The sequence below is a fragment of the Lichenostomus cassidix genome, chromosome Z (genome assembly GCF_008360975.1).
Source record: "Lichenostomus cassidix isolate B80296 chromosome Z, HeHo_3.0, whole genome shotgun sequence".
Lineage (NCBI taxonomy): Eukaryota > Metazoa > Chordata > Aves > Passeriformes > Meliphagidae > Lichenostomus > Lichenostomus cassidix.
In genome coordinates this window covers 20,665,271-20,679,171 of record NC_139511.1, presented here as the reverse complement: position 1 = coordinate 20,679,171, position 13,901 = coordinate 20,665,271, and the positions used below count along the sequence as shown (strand labels likewise).

General features: G+C 33.2%; 1 protein-coding gene across 7 annotated transcripts in view; it reads right to left on the bottom strand.

Moving 5' to 3' along the window:
• CSNK1G3 (casein kinase 1 gamma 3) overlaps positions 1 to 13,901 on the bottom strand; it is a 74,958-nt gene that overhangs the window by 27,891 nt on the left and 33,166 nt on the right. For all 7 annotated transcript variants that reach the window (XM_085043786.1, XM_085043781.1, XM_085043784.1 and 4 more), the window contains 2 exons: positions 2,406 to 2,554; positions 908 to 1,142 (listed from right to left, as the gene is read on the bottom strand). In XM_085043786.1, the coding sequence (XP_084899912.1) occupies positions 908 to 1,142; positions 2,406 to 2,554 (384 nt within the window). The remainder of the gene's footprint in view (positions 1 to 907; positions 1,143 to 2,405; positions 2,555 to 13,901) is intronic.

The window sequence follows — 13,901 nt, the reverse complement described above, 5'->3', positions numbered from 1 at the left end:
TTTGGCAGTGCTAGGTTAACAGTTTGACTCAACGACCTGAAGGGTATTTTCCAACCTAAGTGATTCCATGGCTTTGCATTATTGAGCATCTTACTCCTGTATGAGAAGTGTGAATGGTTTCTCACTTGCCATATTAACAGTTATACTAACATTTAAACTGTAAGTATTGTGCAACATTTTTATGACCAATTCACAGAGTCACCTAATTAGTCATTACCATGCAGTCATAAGCAAGTGGCTTACACAAATTCAAAGGGCTCTAATTAACTGTTTTTACTAGAAAACCTCTCCATAGCTGGAATAAACAAAGATCTGAGTGCTCATACCTTTTTCAAGGCAAATTTATTCATTCAATAATAACAACTTTAATATTTATATACATCTTGTAATTTCTTTAGCTTGCTGGCATAACCTTTAACTACTCTGACAAAGCCTTATAAATAGGACAAGCACTAAAAAACAATTAAGAAATCAGTATCATATATAAGCTACTTTATTATTTTATGGTGCATTTCAAAGAGATCAGTAAACTAGCAAGGTAGCATTGAAAACCCAAGTTGTTGCAACCTATTGACTTTACTGTATTTAACAAGCACATCTATTTCTCAACAATTCACTCTGCCATAGTGTACTTATAATGTGAAGATACTATGATACAAAAAGATACACCTCACCTTACTTTTAAGGACATCCAACAAAAAGGACAATTCCCAAGACATGATCATGATGATTAGAGATTCAAAAAGATTATTCCCATAAACAGTATTTCTGTAAGGACAAACTATATTTTGTACAATATACAAAATTTGCAGTTCATAATGACTACACACTGAGAAAAATTTTAACTTGAAAACAAGATGGTTCATGACAAATCACAGCTGTTTCTGCACCTAAAAAGCACACGTACCTTTTCCTAAATGTGTATTTATACTCATGTATCTAGCTGTTCCTGTAAGGCTCTTGTGTTCTCGATATGGTATGTGTTTCTTTGTTTCCGGATCTATGTACTCCTTTGCCAAACCGAAGTCTATAATGTGAATAATTTGCTGTGTTTTGTTTCCAGGTCGTCCTATCAAGAAGTTCTCAGGTTTTACATCTCTGTATATCAAGTTCTTTGAATGGACATATTCCATACGAGAAATCTTCAATAAAAGAAAAAAAAAAAATAAAACAGACAAGAAAGATTAGTTTAAGCTTCAGGTTGCCACATTAAAATGTCTTATAAGCTAAGTATCTTACATTGGCTTTATTTTTAGAAGAAATCACCCCTTCTAATATCTCAAGATCAAAGGCATATTGCTCTTAGCGAAGTGTCTCCCAGTTAAACTCAGCTAAAAATGTACACTTTCCCAAAGCAAATATATCAATTGATGTATTGGAAACCTTCACATTGGACAATAGTCATAGTCTTATCTATAACAGAAGTTTTCGTTTCTAAGAACAGCTGACCCAAGCACGTTTTGTGTACATTAAAAGTAAAATCAGAAATTATGTCACCGAGCAGTAAGCAGCAAAGTTTGCTGTATATCTATTACATACTAAAGGTGTAAATGAGAGAAGCACTGAAAGTTCAGCACTATGCATATAATGTCCATTCCAGCTGGACACCTTTCTATCAAAATTTCTATATTCAGAAAGGAACAGGAAGTATTAAATACAGCTGGTCTTTGGATCTGTGAGGACTTGAGCATTTTTAAAAATGCACTTGGTCATTTTGGCTGTAAGTAAGCTCAATGTGTCTGTATGTCTGTACCTGGAAGCCTGGGAAACAATTACATTCATGTTTTGAACAGCTACTTTTAACCTTCACAGGTAAAAATATCACCATTTAGGGAAGTGGAAATTTGGTAAACAAGCACAGCCTTAATTGTCCTTTTTTCCACTTCCATCCATCCTTAGGTCAGTCCCAAATAAGGAAATCTTCAAAAAAGAGAATAATTCTTCATTGAGTAATTTTGTGCTGTAATTTCTGGACAGATTTGGGGAATTTTTCATTTCTTTGTTTGCTTTCTTGCTTATAAGAATGCCCAGGAAAAAAAATATTTATGCCATTTAGGAATCCTATAATATAACTGCTTGTGTGGGCTAAAATTATTTTAATTTCTTCAAGGTTTTCTTTTTTGAAAGAGTATGTCAAACTAAAATTCACAATTTCAGGTTGTGATGAGAATGCAGAAGATACAAGTAATTACATTCATGGAATGACTTGAAAAAACTGGAACAAAGTAAATGAAAGTGACATAAGAGCATTCCTGCTAAAACTGTATGACAAGCTTTTTAAATACAACCAACATAAATTTAAAGCATAAGAAGTGCAAATCTTCTAAGTGAAATACGCATTTAATCCATTGAACACGAATTTAGTAATTCTAGAGAACACTCAAATGAACATCTATTCTACTTACCAACTGTACGGCTATCATAAGAACGGTTTTAAGAGAAAATGTCCTACCACACAAATCAAATAAATCTTCCAGACTAGGTCCAAGTAGTTCTAGCACCATAGCATTATATTTGCCACATGGGCCAAAATAATAAACCTGAGGTATTCCATCTGTAAAATGAAAACACAAAGTAATGACAAAGAGATAAATAAGATTAATGAACATACCAATAAAACTCCTACCCAATTTCAAGTTGATCTTAAGTTAAAGATACATTTTCACATAGAAGAAAAATAAAACCTCATAAAAAATACAGGTAAAAGATACAACAGGATACTAAAGATAGTCACAAGATATTTAACGAAAATTGTACAATTACATATTTGACTTGTGAAAGATATAGATTTTGATTAAAAAATTTAAATTAGAACCTATTAAGTTTTGTAACAGCTAATTGAAACAAGATTTTAAAATGCTATGAAGAAAGGCTTAAATAAGCTTTTTTACAAAAAAATGCATTTAAATTAAACTTTTTAAATTAAGGCTATTCCTACCTTTAGGAATAAAACAACATTATTACCTAGAGAAATCATTTAAAAATCAAAAAGATTAATGAACCTGAGAGTTTAATGATACATTAAGTCTGGACTTTATAGTTCTATATGAATATCTGCCTTAGGAAGTCAGGCAATCCAGAAGTTTAAAAATATGAACAGTTAAAGCCTTATGATCCAATTTTACTTCCACCTTTTTGTACAATATGCATTGTGTGTCCATTTAGTTAAAGATACCTTGATATCATCATTGCTTCTACTCATCTTGCAGCTTTCCACATGCATATATTTTATTCATTCAGCACAATAAATTTTGTTTACTTAAGGAAACTAAATATTCCAGATTTTTTTTTTGTTCTTCAGCATGTATCCTCTGTTTCATTTATTCCAAATATTCAATACTTTGAACATGTATTCTTCCTTTCATGTGAGCTTTTTCTACAGGGTTCATTGATACAATACTGTACTATACAGAAGTACAAAACCTATTTTCAGAACATGTTAATGAAACACTGGATTTCACCTTTATTCTCTGTAGGTCAAACACAACTCTAACTCTGAGTGTTTTCTGAGGTACATAAAGTCTTCAGTTCTTCATACCTTACTATAGTGACACTTAGACTGAGGGCACAAATTTGTAATTGTATTCACTACAGCTTTGGGTGAAAAAAAATCTAAAAATTAAATACTATTTTAGTAAAACTAACACCATTTTAAGAGGTTTTTACAAATCTTTTTTCCTACAAGTGAGAATAATCAAAGAAGAACCCCTAAAAATCCAGTTTAACTGTTCAGTTTTCAGAAGACCAGAGCTTCAATATATGTTTAAATACGTATAATCACACCCATCTGTATACTAATATACGTTAAAGGCCTAACCATACCCATTTCAGAAAGACAACGTAGCAGAAGCTTATTGCTACAAATGAAGAAGCAATAATGTCACATCCTGTATCAGAATATGGTACAAGATATTGTTCCTAATATTAAAAATATCATCCTCAATTATCAGATAGATACCTAAAACATTTGACTTTCTGATTAGATGAAAATTCAAAAATGTCCCAATATTGTGTGTAACATGTCATAATGTCTGCCCTGCATATGGAGCATTCTGTCTAAAATTACCCATGTTGATAAAATAATTTGATATTAACAGTCCAAAGTACTAGCAGTTAGGGGATTTGGTTCTTAATCAAAGCATTCTTAGTACTTTCTGTTAAGGGAACAATAAGGGAATATCATTCTCCTATTTATATTATTTCTTCATGTCTCTAAATCTTCAGAAGTCAGAAAGTAACATGCTACTACTAAAAGGTATATGAGGCTTTTTCTCCCACTATAGAGAGAGAAATGTAAGCTCTTTTACATAAACCTTTAAGAGAGATTGGTTAAAAACAAAGAAATTCTGATTTTTAGGAAATTAAGAATCCACTATTTTGTTGACAAGATATTCCACTACTTATTACCACTTATGAGGATGTATTTTATTTCTGTTTTGAATTACTCTGGCTCAAATCACTGAAGAATACTTTGAGATTTTAAGATGCATCCCAGTCTTCTTGCTCTGAATTTAAAGAAGTCATTGGTCTTAGGTTTCTTGATCAATAATTAATTTGATTACCATTTAATCCTTTCTAGTACCTTGGCAGATCTTCTCCCCACTATCAAAAATCCCTTTTAAAAACAAGTACCCCTCCCCAACTACATACAGAACTCAATGCTTGTCACACAAATATCACTAGAAGTTACATCCAGCTTCTTACTCTTTCACCAAAAATGGAATGTTCTTGTGGCCAAAGAACAGATTCACATACTCCCACTAAGTTACTTTAATATTTAAACAGCCTTCCTTTCTAGGTTTAAAACTCTGAACGTAGCATCCTTTTTTTTCAGATATGAGTCGTATTTACTTATCCCTATACATTTATACTTTTTGACAAGTGAAACTTTCATTTGAATAGGCTCAATTGACTAAAGCAATCTACAATACCTTATGTGACTGCCCTGTCATAAAATTGTAAATCGATTTTAAATCAGTATTATTTTAATCCTTTTTTTATTTTTGACAAAAATCAAGAAAGTCTTGACTTGGAAGTTAACAATATGAACATTGTTTGGATTTCAATTCCTTCCTCTAGCAAACTTAATTTTCATTAGCCACCTAAAACATTACTGCCGTACACCTCTGGTTGCCAAAATCAAGTCCAAACCAAAGTACCAAAAACAAGTACCCCAAAAGTTCATGGCTATTCACTGGGGGGGGGGGGGGGGAACCCCCTCAGCCACTTATGTGGATTTATGGATTATATTGTTTAATTTTCACTCAAGTGCTTTAGACCACCACGTTTATGTACATAATGTCCAGAGAGTTTTTTAATGCTGACAGATACGACTTCCCCTACAATGATGAAAGGATAAAAACATTACAATAAGGAAAACATTACTAGTAGATTAAACTGTATCTGTCAAACCTCTTTAAAATAAAGAAAATAATGTAGAAGTTATTTCTGCTTTTGGACCATTATCCATCTTGGCTGCCATCTTCTTCAAGAAATTCACCACTAAACCTGATTTAAGCTTGAGACTGCATGCTGTTGACTCCAGTTATCTAAAGCAATATACATGATTAGCAAGAATATACATTTGTATGTTAAAGAAAAAATTCCATCTACTTGCCCTGACACAAATACTGTATCACAGCTTCAATTATTGCATGTGTGTGTCCTCATTCAGGAAAAAAAAAAAACTTGATAAACAGGCAGCAGAGACTGACTACCAAAGGCATATGTAACCCACAGGTCAGTGACAATACCCATTGTGTTTAACCTCATCTATCACTGACTTAATTTTGAGCTGTATCTTGGCAAGATATCTCTATACAATATAATCTAAATTTGTTATGCTATTACGTTAGTAAGTAGCTTTCCAAGGTTTTTCAGTTTCTTGTAATGTTAATTTCCTTTTAGAGTTTTCTCTAAACCAGTCAAAAAACAGACTGATGTGATCTGCATTATATCCTATTGCTTACACTCTGTTAAATCAGACCTATAAAGGCCAGTACAATAAACAAGACTGCTCTTGCAGATCAAGGTGTTCTGTATACAGCTTCCTATACCCTGCTGCCTTTTATTTGTAGTTTTAATTTTCCTGTGTGGCAATTCACTGGACATAAGCTGAATACCTCACACACTAGCAGGAAGATTTGCAGTAATAGGTGTATTTCACAGACATTCATATTGGTACTCACTCTGTCAAGGATACAAATCAACAAAATGCCACAAACACAAGTATTCCCTATTTTATCTATGGACTCTGGCTTGAATCCTCTCAAAGGAAGTGATTATAAAACCCAGGGCAGTGTATTCTGACTCGAGCCAAAGCAGCATACACAGAAGGTAATACAATCTCTGGAAACATAGCACCTTAAGGCTACTGAAACCATGATGAGCCACGAATTATAAAAATCTAAACATGGAATGAGACACTATATCACCACAACACTTAGACTACATTTCTTACTTACAAATATAAGAATATGTTTGCAAAAAGAAAAAATAGTAAAATACGAGTTAGATCTATTTCAAAGGAAAAATCTTAACTAGTTATTTGCATTACTAGAATAGAATTAGAGATGTATTTTATTGCAATCATTATTAAATCAAACTTCCATTTATGCAATACTCACTTTGTTCTGTGAACTGTATTATCAAGCCTCCTTTCACAGCTATCTATTGCATACCTCTGTGTGATGTCACAATCCAAAATCCACATAAATTTTTGCATACAATCAGGCTTCTTATGGCCAGTAGCTACTGTTTCTCAGAAACATTATCATGTGACTCTTATGCAGCTGCCATTCTTACCAGATTTCTTGCACTTATTGTAGAGGAAAAAACTACTAGCCAAATGCTAGAAAAGGATTGGCATACAACAAGAAAAACTGCCAGCAATACATTTTATAGTTTTTGTTGAATTACACTTAAAAATAAATTAGGTGTTATCATTGTTGTTTATTCACGTAAACATACATATTAGCACATTCATGTAAATAATTGAGCAGCTCAACCTTCCTATTAAAGGAAGCCTATCAGCAGCAAAAACTCAAAGCTGAGTTTTTGAGCACTATCTTCCCCAAACAACTCACAACACAACCACAGCAGTCATCACAGTGCCTATGAACAGATTCCTTTTCAGTCAAGAGATTCAACATGTAATTCAGTTAAAGTGCTCTAACACTACATTCTTAAATTAAGCATAGAGCATTATTTTCTACAATCACATGCATGTTTTTTTTTACTTAATAGAGATTAAAAACTACTTCAATTAACTGGTTATTGTTAACTCTGCAACATAATAATCCCAGTCAAATTAGAATAGAAGTAATAAAGCAAGACAGCATTATTAAAAAAAAATTAAAGAACCAGCTTTCTGTTTAAGAGCAAATTCCCAGCTACCTACCTAGAAGTACAGTTCAAAGCAACATTCATTCCAAGTTACTTTTATTAGTAATTTTATTATTCACTTTGCATTTATACTGAATAACAGCTAGCAAGATATATAGAAGGGATATGAAGTCAAACAACTCAGACATATCTGTAAGAACTGATTAAATGTTATTTAGACTAAACTAAGACTATCCTGAAATTACTTGCTTCCTAACTCTGTATTTTACAGCTAGACATTTTGTCTTCAATTCCCATTGTCCCATATCATTAGAAACATAACACCCATGCTTTAGAAATTAAATACTATTCTAAAATCTGAAGCTCCAGAAAATTATTTCTGCTTTAACTAAGTAATGGAAACATTCAATTAATGTATCTGCATGTGGCGCATTCAAGTATTCTCATATATATCTTCTTTTCAATGTGTCTTCTTAACTTCCATAGGTTTTATTCTATAATAGCAGCAAGTGTAAGACACCAATCACACCATATTTATTTCAAAATATTTTGAAAAATACCGAATAATTTATTTAAAATTGTTTCTAGAAGATCCATGAACAAAAAATAGTCACCTGACACATTAATCTAGCTGTAGTTCTTTGTTTCTAGCACTTCACTCAAGGAGACTTGCTATTGAGATACTTCCTCATGATATGACAGAATATCAAGCTAGTAAAGTAAATTACAGTCAATTAACTGGGAGAAACTATTTACACTGAAAATTTTGTCTTGGGAAGACAGAATTAGCAGAACATTGACACACTGCAATGAAATCATGCTGGGCTGCCTTTTCTCCCAGAGGCTAAAGTGGAAGGCAAGATGGCTGTGGCCAGGGGATGAACTAGAGATGATATCATTAGCAATCTGAAATCCCATTTCCTTCTCCCAGTGGGTCACAGTGACAGACTAAAAAAAAAAGTTACCTGTAATTATCTTAAATACAAAACGTAGCTTGTCTTTCACTGGCAAAATCTGCTTCACACATTCTATACCACACATTCTATAGAGTTGCACAAAAAAAAATGTAATAGCTGCCACTGCGCACTCAGATCTCACACACACACAGCAGCTAAAGCTGGCCTGAACTGAAATAAGGTGAAGAATCCCATTTTTTCACCTTAAATATTTTTGTCTTTACCTAGAGGCAAAAGCACTAAACAGTAAAGTAGTGGTAAGGTACTCATTCTTGCCCTTTAGCCTGTCAAACACATTTTCAACACAAAAAAACCCCAAAAACAAAAATAAAAAAACCCCAACCAAACAAAACAAAAACAAACCAACAAAAACCCCAAACCCTATGAACAGGAGTGTCTAACCTACTAGTCCACATTAAACTGTGTATAAGGTATCTAATAATAAAGAAGTGTTCTAGCCTTAATGTACTGTGCACTGCTCAAAAGCAGAAATTCAGATAAACTGCTCTTGAATCACTATCCCAATGGTAACTTTGTCATTACATCAGTGAAAGTACTACAATTCTATTGTGTAAAAGGCAGGTTTGCACAACTTCAAAACTAAAAAGTGTATTTTTAGATAGCAATGCAGAGAACATTTATCACATGAATGTTGGTACTAAATCACGACAACGATTCATGTACAGAATGCAATACTCAGTAGTCATTTCACACTGGCCCAGATCTTCTTAAATACAACACCTTTTCCCACCAAATACAAACATATCTTACATATTAACTGCTAAATAGTCACTCTGTAAGGAAAGTATCAAGTAGATTTCAGCTAAATGAACAGATGTACAAAAGCTAAGAAAAAAAAACCCTGATTTACAATACTGAGCATCTGCCTTGTGTGAAACATTAATACAGCAGTGTCACCAGTAGGATAATCCACAGCAGAACAGATCTGTGACTCTCAAAAATGACCTCAATAAAAAAATAAAATCTAACAATGGATACCCCCAGCTGCTATAAACAAGTACCACAGTAAGCCTGTTCTAATAGCAGCATTACAAACAGGAGCTCTACTAAGTCACTTTAGGCATCAGAAGCTGCTTTCCATTCTTTTGTTCCAGGTGCTCAGGTAAGTAAGCACAAAAGAGTTCTCATTCACTTGCAAAGACTCCCAGTCATTATGATAATGACCCATTTATTAAGAGAGGTTTGAAAAATCCGACAATGAAAGATGAATAGTTCTTACACTCTTCAACACATAACTTCTTTGATTTATAGACTTCTTTCTGCAAAAGGAAAACTGAACCACAGTGTAAATACCTACCTGTCAGTTAAAATTACAGCATAGCACATGAAATACACCTACAACTTTTCTTATAACCAGGCAAAAAAGGCTAATAACATAGAAGATTAATTTAAAAATCAAATTAAAAATTACAAAACTGTTTTCTATTAATTCCAAAAGCCTTAGTGCAAAATTCAGCTATAGTTTTATTTGGAGTACTGTACCTACAATAGTATATCAGTTTTTCTTATAACTAATACCTGCATATTAAGAAAATACACCTTAAACAAAATTTATTAGAAGCAAAGATATTCTAAATTCCATCCATATGTTGCTCATTCAATTGACTAGAAACTTCTGCATACTGACTAATGATCTCAAACCACCCAAGGAAAACACCCTTGTAGTTAGTGAATGACAAAATTATGGCAGAAAAGAGAAAGCAATTTTTGTAAAAATCTCTTTTTGTATATAAAACCTAAATGAAAGCTAAATACTGATGAGACTAAAATAAGCCACATCTTTAAACTAATTTAAGAGCTAATTCTAGTAAGTTTGAGGTCTGTTTCCCTAAAACATTAAAAACATTTCAAAAAGCCCAGAAGTACAGAAAATATTTCCTCTTTAAGGAGGAATTATTCACATATTTTTTTCCTGACAAACACCTACATGTTACTGCACATCAATAGGCATATTTTCAAAAACCGTATGTAAGAGGTTTAATTCTTATTCATGCAAGTCAAAACCACATTTTATTAAATACAAAGAATTAAGACTCTCAGTTCCAAAGTCCTGTGCATAAAAACTGCACATCTATCATATTTCATGCCTATTTTCCTCCATGTTCTGTCAGTGAGCAGAACTATAGAAGAGCCTTCTTTTTTTTTCACTCAAGGGTGTTTTCCATCTTCATGGCATTCAAGACACAAAACAGCATAACTTATAACAGCGATTAATAGTATCTATACTAAAAAACCCAAACAACCCCAAGCTACAAGGTCATTAGAAAAGCAAGAAAAAGGGATATTATAAAAAAAAAATAAATTGACTTAGTAGACAAATACTGGCTGGAGATAAGGGAATACCAAGAAAACATACAATTTCAAAATGCTACTCCTTTCATCAAGGATGCCCACAAGACCAGAGGAAGCACAAAGATGCTCTGTTAAAAAGGGTTTGAGGGCAAGATAATCTGTAATCCCAACAACATTATATTTACTTGCTTTCAGGAAGATATTGCCAGAAAAAAACCTAATTTTCTTCTAGAAGTACTAATTCACATGTTAATGCCCCTCCCCCCTCAGAGTCTTCCCCTGCCATCTCCAAGTCAAGTGGGATTTCACAGGGGCTACAGGAATTTTACCCCTTAAACATCAAGTTATTTCACACTAAGCATAAGTTAATTTGTAGCATAAACTGTGGAATTCATAGTTCTTCTCTGTAAAAATGATGAGGGGTTTATGGAAAATAATGGCTCTCCTTATAAGACTGAGAAGGAGTCCTGGGAGTACAAGTCACTTTTCACCAACTGCTTCTGAAACCATAGTTTAGAAGTCACTTGATATTAATACACAAGTAAACACGCAAACATAAGAAAAACAAGGGGAAGCACAATTTAGTACAATTAAATGCAAAATACACAGTCCACACATTATAAAGCTGTCAGCCAAATTACAAGAAGTTTGTGTGAATAAACAGTAACAGCTAAGGAAAAGACTTCTTCATCATAAGAAAGCCTGCAAATGTGGATTTTTAGGGGCTTAAAAACAGAAGGCTTCAGACAATTGTAACTGCTAGTATGGTGCATAACTGTGTAGCAGAGAAACCTCCGATCTGTTCACACTTAGTATATTTCAAGTTTCTTCCAGAAATAGCAGCTATTCTTTTACCTCCTACAACAGACTCTCCTGCAACTTTCATGCTGAAGATCATTTCCTTCAATCTACTCTCTCTCTAATCAAAGTACAACCACTGCTTATAAAGCAATAATGTTTATATAGATAGACTTGGCATAGGATCTTTTTACTATCTCCTGTATAACACAGGAGGTTTACATACTTGCTTCCTGAATTCACCACTTTCAACTTTCCAACACCATGTTTTCAACTGTTCATGAGAAAAATTACTGCAATCTATGCTTTACAGTAAACATGCATGTCATGAAAAAGGCAGTAAACTAAAATCAATTTCTGCAGATTACATGAGAATAAAAACTATACAACACTGCAACTTTTTTCCTGAAAATCATAGGCTGCATAACTTCCTGGGCTGAAGGACCCAAATACTGTAAAGATGGAAAAAGAGACTGCTGCCAAAAGATAAGGAATCAGCAGTTTTCTTTTTAACTTCTAAGTAGATAAGAACAAGAAAATTATTTTCTGCATAATATGCCTTTGCAACAAAACCTATTAAAATAAGCCTCAAGTAGGGTGCCTGAGAAAGGCTCAAAAAGGAGCTTTCAAGGTTCTGTGCTGGGAGAGGCTTTCACTTTTGAATAAAAGCAGGTTACTGCAAAAACAAAGGAGGTCTGTAACAAAGTTCTCCATAAATATTGATGACGCTTAGTAAGTCACCAGCTCTATCTTCGTGTTTTCACTCTAAAGGTCACCTCATCTTCATGCAATGAATCAGAAAGCTAACTCCCTTTCAATACATCAATAAGGCATCAGAGAAAGATATAAAATTTATTGCAACCAGCAAATAGGGTTAAAAAGACTGAAAGAAATCTGAAGCAAAGCAGAATAAGTTCAACTTGACTATGTTTTTACACTAAACACAGTTCCCAGTCTTAATCACTAAATAAAAAGGTAAACAAAGTTACATTCACCAAGACATTTTCCCAATAAATATTCCTATAAGGGTTTGTACCTCTGAGAAGCACTTGCCTAATTTCTGCAGTCTGAACTAGAAATTACAGCTTTATTCTCACCTCCAGGACACAGCTCCTTTGCAATTTCAGATAGTTACACCTTTATATTCAGATAGGTACTGTACCTAACTTGTGGGTTGTCATGCCCCATTAGCTAAGCACTTCAGATCTCAGCTTTCCACTCATCAGCTGCTTCAAAATGCTAGTGTAGGGTATGCTGACAATTTATAATTACTTACAAAAAAAATCCATACATCATAGTCTAATGATTTTCTCCAAATAGCAAGCATGTAGACTCAAGATTTTGACTACCTACTATCTACAGCTTTATTTTCCATCTATGAAGAGAAACTTACAATGTTGTGTCTTGCAAAGAGTAATCTCTAAAACTTCCTAGTTTCAAAGCATTCTTAGTACAACAGAAAAAAAATTCTGTATTATTGAACACACTAGAAACCATGTTTCACTAGATGTAGTCTTTAAAGAGCAGCACAAAATTTTGAAAGCTAGCTAACTGAGAAACACTATCCAGTCAGTGCAGCAATGAGCATATGATACTGAATTTTAACTGAATAGGTGAAAGCAGTAATTAAAAAGTATTAAAATGCATTGGAACACACACATACACATTCAAGGTAAGAAAATCAAAGTGGTATAAGGATGTTCCTAGTGTATTCCCTTTCAGAGACAACTTTTCATAGTAGATAGCATTTTATTCTGGTTTAAGCACAACTAAAATCACTGTTACAAATTACAGGCTGTCTTTGCTAAAAAAACCTGAACACATATGCAGAAAACCACTGTTAGTAGTCCACTCACAAAATAAACTTCTGCATTAGTGAAAAAATGGGGAAAAGTTAATCATGTGACCTACTCTAGGAATAATTTCAAGGAAAAGATGTCATAGTATCTTTTTTTTTTCTAGGTTACAGCTGATTTAGAGAATATCTGTACTCACTTTACTAGTGTAAGAAACTTCACATCTTCCTAACTGATTATATGCAGTTTTGTGAAAGGCACAAAAATATGTGAGAAGTTTTAGGTATCGCTCACCTATAAAAACAAAAGGTGACAATTGGATCATTCAGGCGACCATCATAATAGCACTTCTGGGTATAAAAGCACCAATGGCAGTGAAATCAGAAATTCTAATATTAAACTGCATTTAAAGTTTTTCCAGAGGTATTTAAGAGGCTTAAAACTAGTAAGCAGCAATATATACTACATCAACAACAGTGAAATAAAGTGAAATTGAATCTGAAGCTATTTAAATATCACAGCAACTTTAATTAAAAATACGTGATTAGTAGATTAGCAGTTTGGAGACCTGCAGTATTTTTTCAAGGAGTATGTAATGGGAATAGTCTAAAATTATTTAATTTAAGGTATACCTGTATGCAGACAAATGCTATGATAGCTAAGATTTAATAAATACTCAGGATTTCATACGCAC